The sequence below is a fragment of the Stigmatopora argus genome, chromosome 3 (genome assembly GCF_051989625.1).
Source record: "Stigmatopora argus isolate UIUO_Sarg chromosome 3, RoL_Sarg_1.0, whole genome shotgun sequence".
NCBI lineage: Eukaryota > Metazoa > Chordata > Actinopteri > Syngnathiformes > Syngnathidae > Stigmatopora > Stigmatopora argus.
The window spans coordinates 2,677,877-2,697,086 of NC_135389.1; the positions used below are offsets into that span (position 1 = coordinate 2,677,877).

The 19,210-nt window shown below is 42.7% G+C and overlaps 1 protein-coding gene across 3 annotated transcripts in view; it reads left to right on the forward strand.

Annotated features, from left to right (window-relative positions):
• Positions 1 to 7,677: 7,677 nt before the first annotated feature.
• sntb2 (syntrophin, beta 2) overlaps positions 7,678 to 19,210 on the forward strand; it is a 99,668-nt gene continuing 88,135 nt past the window's right edge. Inside the window, exons 1-2 of one of the 3 annotated variants that reach the window (XM_077596491.1) lie at positions 7,713 to 8,449; positions 8,537 to 8,684. In XM_077596491.1, the coding sequence (XP_077452617.1) occupies positions 8,006 to 8,449; positions 8,537 to 8,684 (592 nt within the window). In that variant the 5' untranslated portion in view covers positions 7,713 to 8,005. Of the gene's footprint in view, positions 8,685 to 19,210 lie in introns of all 3 variants that reach the window. The other 2 variants (XM_077596492.1, XM_077596489.1) reach the window with 2 other exon arrangements.

Consider the following 19,210-nt stretch of genomic DNA (forward strand, 5'->3'; position numbering starts at 1 on the left):
AAAATAAAAAAATAACTAAGTTTATTAATTTAATATCAAGTTCGGCGGGCCAGATTAAAACATTTAACGAGCCGCAGCTGGTTCCCAGGCTGTAGTTTGCCCATACCTGACCTAGGAGGACCTAATAAAGACTAATGTCTTATCTCGTACTTGCACTAAAACTCCATAGGCTCACTTGTTGTACCTCCTAATTTATGTGACCACTTATTCATGTTGACTACTTATAAGAGAAATGTTTCTTATCATTTTCGTATTGTTTCGTTGCTTTCAAATAATGTGTATATGTAGGTTTTGAGCTATCTTTTGGTTTTGAGAAAGGACGTCTGTGAAATTTGCGATCTTTTTTGGGCTGTAGGTTATATGTGTGCGTGCGTGTGCGCGTGCGGGGGGGCGGGCGGGGGAGCGGGCGAGAGCGAGTTGTCAGAGACACAAATATACAATGTATATATTATAGATTTCGAGTTGGCAACAATGCCTTGTCGCAGGCGTAGGGATACGTCATCGCTTTCAACAACTATGATTGGCTAGTGATAGAGTGAACTAGCCAGAGCTAACAAACTGTATCTGGCGCAAGCTGAACAAGCAAATGTATTGTTGTGTTGATTTAAATCTATTTTCAAGACGGACTATGCCAGAAATACGACAGGACAGGCTCGTCTTTCAGCATTAGCTTCGATGGCAATACAAAAGAAGGAAGAAAGAAAGGAGGATGGATATTTTGACAGTTAAAGAGGATTTTTGGTGAGTAAAATATGGCTGTAATCCTAAATAATATTTCAATTGTATGAAATTCCCGGGGAAAGTCGTCCTCCGGGCCCGGTTCTGAAATCTGAAAAGCTCCAGTGTTTGTATTTAATCAATAAATGCTGCTAGGAAGTGGATTTTACCCCATTTTAGTGCAATTTTCGCCGGTTCGCCATGGACGTCCATCGCTGTCTTTTCCCGGGAAAATCCCCCCCCTGGCCCGGTTGTAATGTTTGAAAAGCTCCAGTATTTGTATTTAATCACTAAATGCTGCTAGGAAGTGGATTTTACCCCATTTTAGTGCAATTTTTGCCCTTTTGCCATTGACGTCCATCGCTGTCTTTTCCCAGGGAAATCACCCCCTGGCCCGGTTGTAATGTCTGAAAAGTTACAGTATTTGTATTTAATCAATAAATGCTGCTAGGAAGTGGATTTACCCCATTTTAGTGCAATTTTTGCGGTTTCACGTATGGACTTATCGACGTTCATCGCTGTCTTTTTCCCGGGAAAATTATACTCCGGGCCCGGTTCTGATGTCTGAAAAGCTCCAGTATTTGTATTTAATCAATAAATGCTGTTTTCGGCTGGATTTTACCCCATTTTCGGGCAATGTTTGCCGGTACGCCATTGATGTTCATCGCTGTCTTTTCCCGGGAAAATCACCCCCCTGGCCCAGTTGTAATGTCTGAAAAGCTCCAGTATTTGTATTTAATCATTAAATGCTGCTAGGAAGTGGATTTTACCCCATTTTTGTGCATTGATTTATTGATTATTTTTTGTGTCGCAGCTGTAGCTGCAGTAGAGGTTTTATGGCCATAAAATAGTTTTTGCTGAAGGCGTCACTAGGAAATGCACGGACCGCCACTGAGTCCATGTGTAGGAGAAACTTGTGTGAAGAAATCGTTCAGTGCTCGTAGATATCTGTTATACACGAAAGAGATGCGGCAAAAACGCTGCAATGATAAACAGCCTCTCATATCATGGCCACCTGGCTCTCTCGCATCTCAAATTTTTTCTCGTATCTACAGCGAATTATTTGCTCGAAATTTTCCTCGTATCTCGAGCATCTCGTAGGTAGAGCTGCTCGTATGCTGAGGTACCACTGTATATATACTCGCACACACACATACACACGCATGCGCACGTGTATATATACAGTGGTACCTCGACATACGAGTGGCCCGACATATGAGAAATTTGAGATACGAGTAAACTTTTGGGCAAATATTTATCTTGAGATACGACGAGACAATTTTTGATATACGAGCAGACAGCAGATGCGAGAGTCAGGTTGACATGTGAAGAGAAGGTTCTAGAACGGTATGTCTCTGCCAAAACGATGATGGTAAAGGGTAAAACTTTCATGATAACAGGCGATAAAAGACGCAAAGTTGGCAAATAAAGATTTGGGTCTTGCCCTGCCTAACCAGAACCTGTCTGAGCGTGCAGTCTGTTCGAACCTCAATAGTCACAGGCCTCCCTACGTTCCAGGGCAACACAGTTGACCGATTTTCCAAGGCCGCGCATTTTGTTGCACTCCGCATGCTGCCTTCAGCCCGTGAGACTGTGGACTTACCTGTCCAGCATGTATTCCGTCTGCATGGAATACCCACTGACATTGTCTTGGAATGGGGTCCCGATTTCATCTTGCATGTACGGTCGACTTTCTGCTCAGCCCTGGGCATTTCTGTGAAATAATCTTGAAAAGTAATCAAATAATGTTTCACATCTATGACTATGAATTTAACAAGGAAGCAGTGATCAAAATAGAATACCAGCTAGCATATTCAATTTTGACTGACAAGGCATTTAGATTTTCACAAACTATAGTGATGGAATAAATAAGATTTGTGATTTTTGTTCATTGGAGTATTAAGCCCAACCAAATAGCTGTATGGAAATGTAAGGCACACAGTCTACGGACTACTTGTGCACAGCTAAAGACCTGCCGTGCCTACCAAAAAATCTATTCCAAAATTGAGCCATGGGAGGAGCCATGTCTCAACAGGGGGGATGATGGACAAATGATGGACATGCCCAGAGGTTGGTGTAAATACCCACTTTAAAATTTTTGTTTACAGACAACCTCAGGCCCAAACGAGGGCATACCGATTCGAGTCATAAAAAGGAAGTCCTGGTCCTTGCCACGCTGGGAAGGCCCATTCGTGGTTCAACTACCACCCCCACAGCAGTAAGGATCGCTGAAAGGTAGACGTGGATTCACCAATCCCAGGTCAAGGTAGTTCGAGACATAGGTGACTCTGAGTAGACTGGAAGTCGGACGGTTCCCAAACCTTTGTCCGTGAAACACTCATCTGACATCTACTCACCTGCACAACCAGGTAACCTAGACCTTGACCTCCCATAGACACGTGGCGCCCCACACCAAGCTATGACAAGATCAGGGCCACAAAATAGGAACCAGGTAAAGGAGTTCATAAATTCAGAGCAAGATTTGAAGAAGTGTTCAAAACTCACAGTGGGATCATGGAAGACCAAAATGACCAAGGGGTGTACCAAGGCCAACTGAGACAAGGGTTCCTGGAAGGGCTCCAGGCCCCAATCAAAGGGTTCGTAAAGAAGTACTGTGTCACATACCGAACCATGCCAATGAATCAACTAATAGAGTGGGTGATTCATGCTGAGGAGAGACACCGCCAAAAGCAGACAAGCGCAGGAGTCAATACTCTGACCCAAGCCATGGCCTCATTGATGAACCAAGGGTCACCAGAAGTATTCTACCAACAATGACGTGGAAGAGGAAGAGGCCGAGTAAGACCCGGCTCACCAAGAAGAGCAAACCCAGAAGACAAGTGTTACAATTGTGGACAGAAAGGACACTTTGCTCGAGACTGCAAAAATCCACGCAGGGGGAACCAGAGACCCCCACCGTTCAACCCCTTTAACATCAATATCAAGAATGACGCCAGAGGGAAGAGAAACAGAAGCCTAACACAGAGGAGGAAACTGAAGAAAGTGATGAGGAGGACGAAGAAACCCCTTGCTCGCCAGCAGAAGTGTTAGACTTAACCGAAATCATGTCCACCCTCTGGGACAAAGACAGCAAACCATACTACACCTTACTGGTGGGACAAAGACAAACACCAATAACATTCTTATGTGACACTGGAGCAGATAAATCAGTCATCAAAGACCAAGTGCCAGGATTGATACCAGGAAGAGAATGGATCACTGTGATTGGAGCAGGAGGACACATGGAACTATTGAAGAAGTCGAGGAAGATAAAAATAACAGATGAAAATGGACGAAACCACAAAGCAAAGTTCGTCCTAAGTAAGAACTGTCCTGTGAACCTCCTGGGAGGAGACCTACTCCGTAAACTGGGAATCAGCCTTATCCCCACGGATGATGGCATGAAACCAGTACACAGGTGGGAGGAAATGGAGATCCAAGTAGTCGAAGGTCAAGAGGAGCCTGATACGTTCTACTCCCTAGATTTAGCAACACACGGGCCCTCATCTGTAGTCCGACAGTTAAAAACCAAAGTCGAAGATGTAGATGGCCAAGCACAAACCCACTAGCCACTACACATCACCATGAAGTTTGGGAAAGCCAGAACAGAATTTGTTGAACAGTTCGAGCGACTAGGACCCCAACTAGTTCGATTGGAGTACCTGTACACCATGACAGAGGGAGATGCGGCCACCTTGAGTGGACTTGCCACCTCAAGCGGAAAAACTGCTACAGTTTGGGATAAAACCCCACGTTTCCATAAAGAGAAAACCCCACTGGCCCTGGAAGGACCTAGGACAAATGGTGTGATTCTTGGAGACCAGAAGCGAGGAGTCGTGGTCACATCAGACTCCTACAGCCAGCGGACTGATGATCTACTGATAACACAAACAAAAATGTCGTTCCTGTCACCAGCAAGACACCTGCCCATAACAGCTACATTGTTATCGCAACCCCATCTCACCGTAAAGCGATGCAATACCTTGAATCCAGCACACACTAGTAGCTTACGGCAACATACAGTACCACCGCATGTCAAACCATGCCGGAGATTCTCACACTCCTTTGAAGTGTGACGAATCCCAGGATGCCGTCTCCTCTGTGTAAATGTGTTTGTTTTGGCTATTAAGATGGGCCTTGACAAGTGATTTTGTTATTTTCCATACCCTGCGAAGAGTAACTGATGATGATGTTTGTATTTTAAAACCCGTAGAGGAGGGATACAAATTGATGTGATTAATAAAAATTATTTTAGTTACTATAGGGGGGAAATGTGAAATAATCTTGAAAAGTAATCAAATAATGTTTCACATCTATGACATCACCTTCAATCCGTGTCATGCCCATGTCATAGATACCTTCCATCCACATCACAACCATCGGTTTCAAAACCATGCATCTTTGTAATAGGGTATGTCCTTTGTTTATATGTAGCCTTTAACATCATCAGTATCACCACCATCTTCGGTGTCACTGTCCCACTGCATCTTTGTAACAGGGAATTTGTATGTACCTTGTCATAGAGAATTTGTATGTCATGAAATCTTGCCCGAAGTAAAATATTTTCTATAGAAGTAGAGTCATCGGACCCTCCTTCTGCAGAAGCTTCAAAATCTCACTCATCTGTCTTGGCGTGCTTAACTTGTGTTTGACCTTGTGAATGTTCATAGTGGACCGGACAATTTCTGTGAGTCTCCTCTGGATAACACCCTCAAACAAATGGTCAGTGTGAGCGCACTAATCAACAGCTGGAAGCAGCACTTCGCTGCACCACCTGTGCCCACCCGACCACCTGGAGCAACCAGCTGCCCTGGATCGAAAATGCCCACAATTTGCACACTAATGCCTTGTTCAATCTGTCCCCGTTCGATTGTTACCTTGGATACTAGCCTCACTTGTTCCCGTCTCTGGCGGCAGGGATTGGTGTACCGTCTGTCCAGGCACATCTTGCCAAATCTGCACATGTCTGGGACCAAGCCCGTGCTGCGCTACAATGCTCCTCCACACGCACACAGACAGGCAAATCGCCGCCGTGCCCCGGCACTGACCTATGTCGCTGGCCAGAAGGTATGGCTATCCTCCTGCGACCTTACCTTTAGGACTGAATCCTGGAAGCTGTCGCCCGGCTTCATCGGCCTATGAAATTGAACGGGTATTAAACCCTTGTGCTGTGTGCCTCGATCTTCCAACAGTCCTCCGCACCCACTCCACCTTTCACGTTTCCCAGGTCTAGCCGGTCGAGACAAGCCAGTTGTCACTCATTATAGACACAAAACTCCACGTCTGGCTTGTGTGTTTGCCTGCTTCGGGGCCCTCCGCCCACAAAGGTAACAGTTACATACATTAAAACAAATTTAAAAAACAAATGCTTATTTCATACGTTCAAAGTTGTCATCTTCCATATCTGACATGACGAGTTTGGCCAAGTAAAAAAGTTCGCTGTCCATTTAGCTTGGTTCCATCACACCATCAGTCAGACTTGTCCCCGTGGGATTCCATAAAAATCAGGTGGCGGCAACCCAAAATATTGAAAGAGCCATAGCGGTCGAAAAAAAAAAATAAAAATGATATGAACCACAAAACAATTGAAAGGCTTGTCATAAAGGCAACACCTGCTGTAGTATCTATATAAGCCTACTGTCAAAATGACTAAATTGGCTACAAAAACATAATGAGCATTCATTATTAAATGTTTATTTTCCCTGCAGTGTATTCTGTAGAAAACGACGCACCACGCGACTGCTCTGTTTTATCTTCTATCAAGTTTAACTTCATTACAATATTGATGAATTGTTTCATTGATGAAATTAAAGAAAGCCAATTTTTTTAGTGTCATTTTTATTTTGAGGATTCGACGTAGGAACAACAAAATAAAATGTGTAATGTGCCTTTTAACCATCTGTGAATGGTAGTGGTGGATGCAATACATTTCTAAAATATATTTTGTGATCAAATTTTTCCAGAAGTAATCTAATCACACGTTTCCTCTTTCCCAACTGGATACTCAGCTGCAAATGCATTACCTGGAGATGTCTTTCCACATGACTCTTTTGTTATTTGACAAACTCAGGCAATCCCTTCTCATTGCAATGAATGCAAATTATTGGCTCCAAGAAATGTTTAATCCTCTTGTTATCATCAGTTGTTTTTGTCTTTCCCCCTTGGAATCCATGGCCCATCACACAGTCACCGATTTGTTTACAAGTGACGTGCCGAGCATCCTGCCCCGCTGTGTGTTGCAGGCTATGATACAAATCTTTGTTCATAAAAATGTTCAAATTTTATATTCTACACGGTCTAATAACACTGGAAAACATGAAGAATGTTGGTGTCATGTTTGTCCAACAGATACCATATATTAAAACAAAAAATATATTTCACGCCCCATTTTGAAACATTTTTGAAAATGGACCAGGGAGCCACTAGGGCAGCGCTAAGCAGCTGCATGTGGCTCCAGAACCTATGGTCCCCAACCCCCGTACTAGCGTAACGAGATGTCAAAATTTTCAGAATACTATTTGTATGTACAGTGCCTTGCGACAGTATTTGGCCACTTTGAACTTTTCAGTTGTGGTTTGGACTTGTTTCTTTTGCCGTCTTGTTATGTTGCCGCCTCTGTCATTCGCCGTCGTCGACGTCCTCAACACACACGCTTTTGTTGACGTGAGCCCCCCACGACGCAGTTCGGCGAAAAAAAATTAGGAAAAGCTTTATACCCTTCCACGGTATGACAAAAGTTGGGAACCACTGCACAACAAGCTCCAAAGCACTCCAAGCTCACACATGGCAAAACAAGGCCTGACGTGGAAGTTGGGTGGTCTATTATTCAAAACAAACGCGATATATTAGTAATTTGTGCTTTGCTGACTTTTACTCGGATAATGTATCTCTCTTATTTGTGACCAAATTGAGTTTCCAAATGAATGAGGAAAAACTATACAGAACACCGTAGTGAGCAATATAATTAGATTTAATTTACTTTTATTTTGAAAGTTTACGCTGGATATGGTATTGTTTACCTAAGGAACTTTGAAGTTCGAACTCGAAAAGCTTTAATTTGTAAATTTCACAACATACAGGTTCCTTTTTCTTCTTCTTGTCCTCCTCTCTTTTTTTGGAAACTACGCGCGCTCTCTCTTGTCTCCTGGATTGTGAGTGGGTGTGTCGGAGTGACCCAGTGGAAAGACGTACGTAGTATAGTTGCCTGTACAAACATTTCAGACATAAGAAAGTTTATGAATAGTTTAATGTGAAAGTGGCCGCATCAATTCTGCCTAGCCCCTCCGGAATGGCAGTTTGGACCAGAGCTGAAAAAAGCGGTCAGCTAGATCTACTTCTACGCGACCGCTGGGTTCGTGTTTCAGCCGAACTTAGCCGTGAAACGCTGACTTTAGCTGCTGAGGTGGAGGGGATCGTAGAAGAGGCTAACCAGTGGAGCCCTAGCACTGATATGGACGATATGATAAATGGCATGTCGAACGGAAACGAGCCAGGAACGAAGTTACGGAACACTAGCCGCAGACGATCTTCTGGCCACGATCAATTTCAGAAAGGGTGCAGCGGCTCCGATCCCGTGGGCGCCTACGACAGCCCCTACGGATTAAGTAGATCCGGGAAGAACTCCGACATCGCTACAAACTCTGACTTTGGAAGTCCTGGTTCGAGATATGGGAGTCCAGGCTCGGAGCGCAGCGAGGTGTGTTCCGACGTCTGCACGGAGGCTGTGCGAAAGGTTCGTGTTGTCAAACAGGAGTCTGGCGGGCTAGGGATCAGTATCAAAGGAGGGCGCGAGAATCGGATGCCGATCCTTATCTCCAAGATCTTCCCAGGACTCGCTGCCGATCAAAGTCGTGCGCTCCGCGTGGGCGACGCCATCCTATCGGTGAACGGTAACGACCTCCGGGAGGCGACGCACGACCTAGCAGTGCAGGCCCTTAAGAAGGCAGGAAAACAAGTGACGCTCGAGGGTAAGTTGGGTCACATTTGAACGTGGATTAACCGAGGCCATGTTTAGGGTGGGTGTGTTCCCGTATACTCATCTTCGTTTTCACTAGTGAGGTGGGGGCTGTTTTAAATGATTCTTTCATAATTACAAGTAATACGTTCAAAGATCACACAAATGTGAACCCGAAAATAACCCAAATGTGCCTTATGCTAATATGTATTCCAACAAATTGATGTTCCCAACAGTAGACAGTGCCGTTTGACCACTAATTCCATGTTAACACCCTGTCCTCTTCTCTGAATCACATAATGAATGACCAGTCATAAAGATTTTTCAGTATTTTGTGTGGGAGCCCAGGAATTAGGACTGCGGCCAAGTAAGCCATAGTTTCTTTTTCTGAAGTCAAGCAAGCCACACGTCATTTTCTGTTGCCCTCTTCCTTCAGGTTTTACGGCAGTGGCAGGAAATGACGGGAACACGCATGAACTGAGGGGGGAAAAATACGACGACTTAACCGCCGAATCTCAGCCTTTGCATAGTGGACTTAAAATTCCTCTCACTCAAATCCTGCTTTGCAATCTAATTAAATGCAAATATTCCCCAATGACCACTAAATGACACTCTTTAAGAAAAGCATGTTTCATAAAAATGACACCATTGATTTTTCCCCCCTCTACATTTCATCAAATGGCAATCATGGCATCACCACGGATTTCAGTACAGTAATACCTCGATATATGAGTGCCCCGACATAGGAGCAATTTGAGATACGAGTACAATTTTGAGCAAATATTTATCTTGAGATACGAGACAAATTTTGATATACAGACGCGAGAGGCTGCTCATAGAACATCATGGGCACTGTCTTTCTGGTCGCAACTCCCTTGTGTAATGTCTCTACGAGCACTGGGCGGAGCGTTGCATTTTTCCAGTGTTTTTTTCCCGTTAGTCAGTGCGAATGCCGGAGCTTGTTCGCCATTACGAGAGGAGTAATACTTCCCCAGGTAAGTTGGAAAGTGGTCGTGCGTTATCCTATTGTGAGGACATTTGTGTGCATCATTTTTGGAATATTTTGAAGGGAAGACAAAAGCAAACAACTGAAAGTCAGGGTGGAGGCGGGGCAAATAGAGCCAACCCGGGAGAAGAAAGGTATAAAAATATAAAACAAAATTAGAATAAAGTTTAGTGTAAAGTTAGATTAAACTTATTTTTGAGTGTGTCTGCATCATAATCAAAGTTCATTTAAATTTGTTTATGTTATGTTACGAGTGCGTTGCCATGCAAAAAGTCCCCCCTCTCCCCCCTCTCTCTGTCATTCTCTCTCCCTTCCGCGAAATCCATCTAATTTTAGAACTATTAAACACGTTTTAGTAATATTAAATGCAATGTTGCAATGAAATCTGTCTGTCTTAAGCTAATGAACCCCACTCCTAACCCTTCTTATATAGCGCTTATGCACAAATGAAATGGAGCCAAAAGTGCTTATTATGTCTGTGATTGTGTACTAACCACGTTTGGAGAACACTGAACTACATTCGATAACATGTTGTTGCGCGTGGTCTCATTTTCTATATTAACTCCATAGCTGAAATTGACGACACAATACATGCATTTCTTGGGAGGATTGGCCGGGAGTAAATATTCATTAATTTCATACCAAGCTCCAATTTTAATTGATTGGATATACAGTGGTACCTCAACATACGAGTGCCCCGACATACGAGCAATTTAAGGTACAGGTAAAATTTTGAGCAAATATTTATCTTGAGATACAAGACAAATTTTCATATACGAGCAGACAGCGGAGGCGAGAGGCTGCTCATAAGAACATAATGGGCACTGTCTCTCTCCCCGCAACTCCCTCGTTTAATGTCTCTACGAGCACTAGGCGGAGCGTTGCATTTTTTCAGTGTTTTTTCCTGTTAGTCATTGCGAATGGCCTATATACTACTTCTCGTTTGCAAGTGGTCGTGCGTTATCCTATTGTGAGGACATTTGTGTGCATCATTTTCAGAATATTTTGAAGGAAATACAAAAGCAAACATCTAGGTTGCATCTAAAAGTCAGGGTGGAGGCGGGGCAAATAGAGCCAACCCGACCGTGAGAAGAAAGGTATCAAAATTTAAATCAAAATTAGAATTAAGTTTAGTGTAAAGTTAGATTAAACTTATTTTTGAGTGTGTCTGCATCGTAATCCAAATTCATTTAAATTTGTTTGTTACAAGCGTGTTTCCGTGCAAAAAGTCTCTCTCCCCCTTCTCTCTCTCTATCCCCCTCTCTCTCCCCTCCGCGAAATCCGTCTAATTTTAGTACTATTAAACATATTTTAGTCCTATTAAACCACTAGTTATTTCTTACTTTGTTAATAGATGGCGAATTAGAACAAATAAAAATGTTTGTCCAATGCAATATCCTGTTTTGGGTGTTTTTTCCAGAGGGTTGGAACAAATTAATTCGTTTTTAGTTCATTTCTATAGGAAACGTTCATTTGAATTACGAGTAAATCGACATACGAGCTCAGTCCCGGAATGCATTAAGCTCGTATCTCGAGGTACCACTGTACAGTAATACCTTGAGATACGAGCTTAATGCATTCCGGAACCGAGCTTGTATGTCACTCTACAGTAATCCCTCGATTATCGCGACCTCACTCATCGCGAATTCAGCACTTTTTTCCCGTTACTAATTAATTGTTAAAAAAAAAAAGTTCGCAAACGGAAGACAGATGAAAATTGCGCCCAAAATGCCGGCGTAAAAAGGTGGAAGTGAGGATACTGCCTCCTTTTCTGCACTGCAATGATTGGTTCTAACCATACCGCAGAAGAAGAAAGAAAAAGTATAAATGCCTCGCGTACACACGCGCCGGTCTTTCCTGTTCCTTGCGTGTAGCGTTTAGCATTGCGTACGGAAAGGGAATTCCAGCTTTCTTTGTTTGGATTTTACAATCATACACCACAACGAAAAAAGGCTCCCAAGCATCCACGACCACCCAAGTCTAAAAAAGAAATCCTTTAGAGCAATCAAAACTCATTACTTATAAAATGCATACTAATCAAGTCCCAATTCATTCAATAATGTGTATCGCGTTGCATAGTAAACTCAGTTGTTTGAAATTCAAAATATCCCAATCTAATAGTCTTTTTATCAAATGTAACATTCCATTGTCTTTGGAGTTTGCCAATCGTCTCCTATAAAACTTTCTTAATCAATATTTTTCAATAGTCAGGCATAAAATTAAAATCTAGTTACATTTCTATCCATTTTCTTCCTAATTGTTTACATTAACTATCTTTAAGAAGATTTGGTCTCAATTGAAACGCTTTCACTCCTTTTTTATGGAGACAATAAAACATATTTAAAAAGTTCCTTATGACTTACAGCATTGCTCCCGAGCAATAATTTTTCCAATCAATATTGGAGTGCTTTCCATTACGTCTGATCACGTCAAAAAGTTTATCTTACCTGTCTTCTCAAACGTTTCAACTGAGAGAACCTTCTTACAGTGCACAAGGTGGATTGGCTATTTTCATGTCTGCTGGTGGGTCAGCAACACTTGTACGGACGTTCAAATTTTGGGTTGAGCACCCAGGCTCCCGGGACCACCGTTGGTCCAGTCTGTTGTCTGTTGAGAAGCACAGTCTCCTTCTGCTAACCCAAATCCAATGCATTTCTTTAAAGTTTTTTTCTTTTATGCAGATACCCAGATTAGCCTCATCATCCAGCTCCAATCGTGTGGTGAATAATGGCGTTTTGTATGGTCTACTAAATATGATTTCCGTTGACCTCGTTATGTAGGCGCAATGATTTCATAACGAAGTATGGAACCTTTTGTCAATTCAGTCGATTATTCCGCTAACACAATTTGGATGCCATTATCACTATAAATCAATGGTACTTTGGAATTTCAAATCAGGCAGTCTTTGTTTTTTGTTTTTCTCAGTGCTCTCAAATTTCACAGCAGATTTGTTCCTCCACTTCAAGTTTAACATTTGGAGTACTGCTGCTGCATTTTGACCAAAGATGTCATTGGACTAAACATTTTTCCATAATTTTCATCAAAAATTGATTTAAAATTTCGAAATCATTTTCCACCGTGATTTCTGATCAATTGATTATATCTCGGTGGTCGGCCAATCAAAAACACAAAAGACAAACATCCATTTACGCTCACACTCATAATGAGACATCAGTGGTCTGCAATTTTTTCATTACTAGTGGAGAGCGCCATCCCCAGTCTGGGCTTCTTGGCAGCTCACCTCCATTTTGCTGTCCTATCAGCACTAATCATTCTCAAAAGAAATAGGTTAATGTCATTTGGTTGACATCAATTATTTGATGCTAATGCAATCCGTGATATTCTAATAGTCATTAATATGACTCGCGCTAAAGCATATTTAATCTGTTGATGGGCAAAACAAGATATAAATCCCGTTCACTGAACATACATGATGTTTATTCCATCCCAGGAAAATCATGCCTATCCTAAATTAATTATTTTATCTAAACTTGTCAGGTACAATTTACCTAATAATTTGGATAAATGCCATTTCTGCATTGTTATCTTCATGTTTGATATCATTAAGATTCTAAATTATTCTTAATACTTAAGTCTAAATCGCAAATCACTCTCATTTTGCTAAAATAGCTAAATTGCGGATAGCTAAATGGCGCTAGCCGAATTCCTATTCTGCTCCAAGCTTGTGTTTATTTAAAATAAGAGCCATTTTTGTAGCTCCTTCTTACCACAATGAAAAAGAAACTAAACTTCCACTTAGCCATTTCTTAATTATAAATTTCAGTGTTTAATAGAGGACCCATAATTTGTCACTAATATATCACAATACAGTGGTACCTCGTCATACGACCGCTCGTCATACAAAATGCTCGTCTTACGGGGGAAATTTCGATCGAATAATTCGCCCGTGATGCGGTCAAAATTTCGTGATGCGACCAAGCCAGGTGGCCATGGCATTTTTTTTGCATATCTTTCGTGTATAACAATATCTACGAGCACGGAACTGATTAATTCTGACGAGTTTCATACGACCAGGAAAGGCACAACGCGCGGGCAAAAAGAGGGCTTTGGATTGGATTGGATTGGATTGGATAACTTTATTCATCCCGTATTCGGGAAATTTCGTTGTTCCAGTGGCAAGAGGGTGAGGATGCAGGAATAGGAAAGGCATTTTAGACATAAATAGATAGGTAATAAGTAGGTCAAGAAATAAATACATGAATAAATATATAATTAAATAAGCGTGTTGCTTAGCACATATATACATACATACATACACATAAATGTACATGCATGCATACGGTAGGTCTTAACACACAGCCATTTTTTTGTTAAAGAGCCTGACAGCTGATGGGAGGAAGGATCTGCGGAAGCGCTCCTTCCTGCAATGAGGGTGCCGCAGTCTATTGCTAAAGGAGCTTCGGAGGGACTCCACGGACTCATGCAGGGGGTGGGAGGTGCTGTCCATGATGGACATCATCCTGGTCAGCATCCTCCGCTCTCCCACTTCCTCCACTGAGTCCAGAGGACAGCCCAGAACAGAGCTGGCCCTCCTGACCAGCTTATTCAGCCTGTTCCTGTCCCTCTCCGTGCTCCCGCATCCCCAACAAAAACTTTCTGGGTAATGAAGTATACTCGTGCACACAACACCCATAGGCAATGGCAACCTTTCTCAGAATAAAACTTCATTACCCACAATCAATACGTGGGTAAGATCAACCATTGTATTTCCTGTTATTCTTTCTCAGGAAAGATGCTCCTGCGATCGTTCTTTAAAGACTATTTCTCGTTGGCAAGTGGTCGTGCGTTATCCTATTGTGATGACATTTGTATGCGACATTATCGAAAAATTTTGAAGGGTAGACAAAAACAAACAACTCTTGATGCGTTCGTTTTGAAGACTTCGGCGGAGTGGCCAGGTGGTGTCAACCCGTAGAACTACGTAAGGTAAAAAAGATTACAACAAATTTAGAATTTAGTTTTGTTTGAAGTTACATTAAACGTTGAGTGTCTGTATATAGTTATCCAAGTTAATTTAAATTTGTTTGTTCGTTTACGAGTGCATTGCTGCCGTGGATAAAGCCCCCCCGAGCAGCCCCCCCCGCCTCCGTGTATGCCGCTGTCTATACCCTCCACAAAATGTGTCTAATTTTACTCCTATTAAACACATTATTACTATCAAACCACTCGTTATTTATTACTTCGTCAATATATGGCGAATTATAAGAAATAAAACATTTTTTTCAATCGAATATCGTTTTTGGTGTTTTTTTTCAGAGAGTTGGAACGAATTAATTTTTTTCCCATTCATTTCAATGGGAAACTTCCGCTCGAGTTACGAGAATCTTGTCATACGAGCTCAGTCCCGGAACGGATTAAGCTCGTATCTCGATGTACCACTGTACTGTCAACTCTCTGTCTCTTGTGGTAGTCTTCCTTGCCCTTTGTTTGGTGTGAAAGGAGCAGTAAGCTCTATGGGCGACCCCCTCTCTTTTTGTTTGCACAGGGTGTGCTTAGTTTGTCGGGTGAGGGGTGTCCGCATCTGTGAAGGGGTTCTGGCCGTAAAGTGGGCTTCTTGCCATTGTTTCTTCCAAAATGGAGGAGTTTAACAATGGAGTCTGCGGGTCAATCTGATAAGAGTCGTGCATTTTGGAATACGTCAGTCCTGGGAATCATCTCCGCCCTGGTAATATTGTCCAGGTGACTGAGCCGGCTGCTGTGGCCGCCATGGTCTGCCAGTGCCTCGTCCTCCTCCTCCGCGCGTAGGCCGCCGTTGCTGTGGTGGGCCATACTGCTGTACTTGGGGTTGCCGCGGGAACAGTTGTTGCTGTTGTTGACTGGGACAATCACGTGCCCAGTGTCCAATACCACCACACGCAAAACAGTTGCCTTGTTGGCCTTGTCCCGAGTACCCTCTTCCCCGGCCACCAGAGAAACCACACCCGTGACCAACGTATCCACCATGGAACTGACCAACACCTCGGGCCCCACCATAACCCTGGAACATCTGGGCCGATTGCCCTGTCTTTTCCTGTTTAGATTGTTTGGCTTCACTATGTAATTTGGAAAGTTGGAGTGTTAACAGAGTAGAGGTCAAATTTTGTGATTCGTCTTTTTCTTTGACCTTCTCGTCATTATACATCTTACAATGGTGAGTCAGGTGACGTTTAAATCTAGGTTCGTCACCTGTCAACAAGTCGGGGGTCCTTCTTCAACTCCTTTTTCACAGGTTCCGGAAGACGCTTGACAATAGCTCGGAATAAGGTTTCACTCTCAAATATGCCGGATGGATGGCGGCCGGTGCTTTCCATCCAGTCTGTAGCACACTGTTCATAGTTCACCGGACCTCCCACTCCATCGGTGTATGGGAACACGGTTGGGGCCAAGGTATTTTTAATTGCCCTAAACAAGGCGTCTGACACCAGGGTCAATGGAATTTCATGTGGGTGTCTAGTAGTTGCTGCTCCTCTATCACTCATACCTGATGTTGAGTGCAGGAAGCTAATATGGGCAAGCGCACAACTCTGTCCACTCATTAAGGCCAAGAACTTCATCAGCCATGGACTTCCTCCCCTCGCCAGAGGAGGGATTTGTTACGTCAATGCAGTCACATATCTAAGAACAAGAGGGTCATATATCACGCCTCCTCCCTGAGGGCGGAGGGGAAACATACCTCCTCTCTCTGTATTGGGCCATGCCTCCACCTACTCACCTCTCTCCTTTGCCTCTATAGTTCTGCCTTAGCTGTGACGTCACATTTTTTTTTACAAACTGATGGACAAATCATTCATATTCCATTCGCCCTTTTTGACACCTAAAATGTAAATTTCCTTTCAACGTACAAAATTGTTTCTCCAACTCGCGTCTAATTTTAGCTTGTCTTTGAACCTCATTCAGAACCTGTGCTTCTACATCTCCGTACAAACTCATCAATTCATTCCATTCTCCGTCGGCATTCTTATCTTTTTTAACATTCCTTTCAATACACACATTTTCACATTCTCTCTCAAGCTCTCCTTCCATTTTCACCAATTCAGTCATCACAAATCACCAGATAAATTTAGAATTTTAGTATATTCAATTCTAGGAATTACGAATTTTTATTAGAATCAATGCTAGGAATCAAACATCTGTGGACCCCCAGTCGTTTCCCTGCTGAAGACTTAAAAAATAAGTTTGCAGAATTTTTTTACGGTAAAGTAACAGGTCTCCTGCATACAACCTTTTTCGGAATCCCTTATTCCCTTGTTTTCATACGAACGTTTTCCTTCATCTCAAAACGATCATTCTGGAATCCCCAATCACCGATTCCAGATATATAATCACGGAAATGTTCCCTGAACAAACACTCGTGATATATGAATCACATTTCTATTGTGACTTCTACTCTAAAAAATAAGTTTGCAGAATTTTTGACGGTAAAGTAACGGGTCTCCTGCATACAACCTTTCGGAATCCCTGATTCCCTTATTTAATACGATCGTTTTAGGAATTCCCGATTCCCTTATTTTAATACGACCGTTAGGAATCCCAGATTCCGAATATTTATCACGGAAATGTTCCCTTAACAGATACTCGTGTTATATAGATGACGTTTCTATTGTGATTTCTCCATAATTTAAAAAATCCAATAGCAGAATTTTGACGGTTAAGTAACAGGTATTCTGCTTACCTTTTAGTTGATCTCAGGCGCCTGTCAGAGAAGTCTCCATAGAAAGATGCTGGGTGTCTCAGACCACCCTTATAAATATCACGTCTCCGACGTGCCTCAAAGTCCGTGACTCCGGTGGGGTGTCCCGGGCTACCCCTTTCCTTAATCCCACGTCCCCGACGTGTCACGTTCCAAACGTTTTCCTAATAAATATCACGTCCCCGACGTGCTTCGAAGTCCGCGACTCCGGCATTAACCATTAACCGACCCCTATATGTCTACGCAGCCTCTCTCCCCTCGACTCACGGACAGGGTCACCTAAATTGTTAGACGTAAAGTTTTAGCTTCTGAATTCAATTCCTAAATCTGTCTTATCCCGTCTAACAATTGTGCGTGTTCAGCATCGGAGGAGACAGACCAGGGTAGAGCGAGTTATTCCACAGATGATTTATTCCTGACAAATTGTTCCATACAGAGCTCCGTGTCTCCCCAAGTAATAAGCCCGCTGAGTGTCTCTGCCCCCAGCGGAGGATGAGAAAGACAACGTCCAAACCCGAGTTTTCCCAGTTATAGTAATACAAAAATGAATATTCGCTGATTAACAATGAGATGCGGACTGGTCCACGACTGTTTTAAGGGGTATCCTCCCTGGGATTTTCCACTGTCCATTTGTCTCTGTAACTGCTGGCCCTGGAATCCACATCGTCTAGGTCCTTGTCTCCGCTGTCCTTTGAAGTCCACACCATCTGTCTAGCACCTTGTCTCTGCTGGCCTTTGGAGTCCACACCATCTGTCTTCTTATAAGTGTGAAATCAACCTCAAAGAAGAATCGAAGACAGAGCCTTTGTTCATTTTAATCGAGTTAAGAACTAAAGTTTAATCCTACAGTAGTAATATATCAAAATGAAACCGCTACAATAAAATGAATTAGTAAAATATGTCATATTCTTCAGTATTGAGTGTTTTGGAGGTTTAAAATCGCTGCGAGCACACGGAAGTCACCCTCGCCACCCTCCTGGGATGTTTTGAATGGATTTACTGTAATGCTTGGAATGAGCGCGGAGGCTATTTTTAGGGTGAACGTCCGCTGGGTTGATCGCAATAATTAGTGGCCGGCACGAAATAAAACCAGTCACTCAAGTGGTCAGGGCCATACAAAAATTTAATTTAGTGCACAAACAAGGCACACCGACCACTGGTTCCCAGTTAACCGTCCTGATTTAACAACGGTCCATTCATTATTATCAGTGAGTTTCACTACTCCCCAACCAGGCCGTAAATCTCCGGAGGGAGTGCAATAACAACATCCATCTGTGAACAAAGAAATGGACAACTCAATAGGGGAAGAGGAAATTCCTATTCCGAGCACTCTGTCACGTCTAGCTTTTTTCTCACACCAATGCAAACCTTCCTGAATAGCATCTGCCATATTAGTCAATTAAAGAATGAATTGTATTTGTGGTTTGGATTTTAGTTTGAGTTTGATTTATTTGATAAGGGACAGCACACATTAATTAATATATTTCTATTCATGATAATGAATGTATATTTGTAAATATGTAAGATTGTAGCCGGGGGATAATTTCCATCTTTAGTCCCTTGTCTAGGTACAAGATGAATGATGACATACACTCGAAACATTCACACACGTAGTACAACTTTAGACAGCGTCGTGATCGTAATTTTGTTCGTCTAACAGCCAGGCTTGAGATGATTGACGAAGAGGTTCATAGATGGGAGTTCACATATGTTAATTGGTATTGAGTTCCAGGTATGTGCGGCGCGGACACAGAAGGTGGTTTGGCTGAAAGCACACTTTTTGAAGGGAACTACACTAGAGCCAGCCCTTGTTGATTTGCTTGAATTTTTTTGTACAAAATCT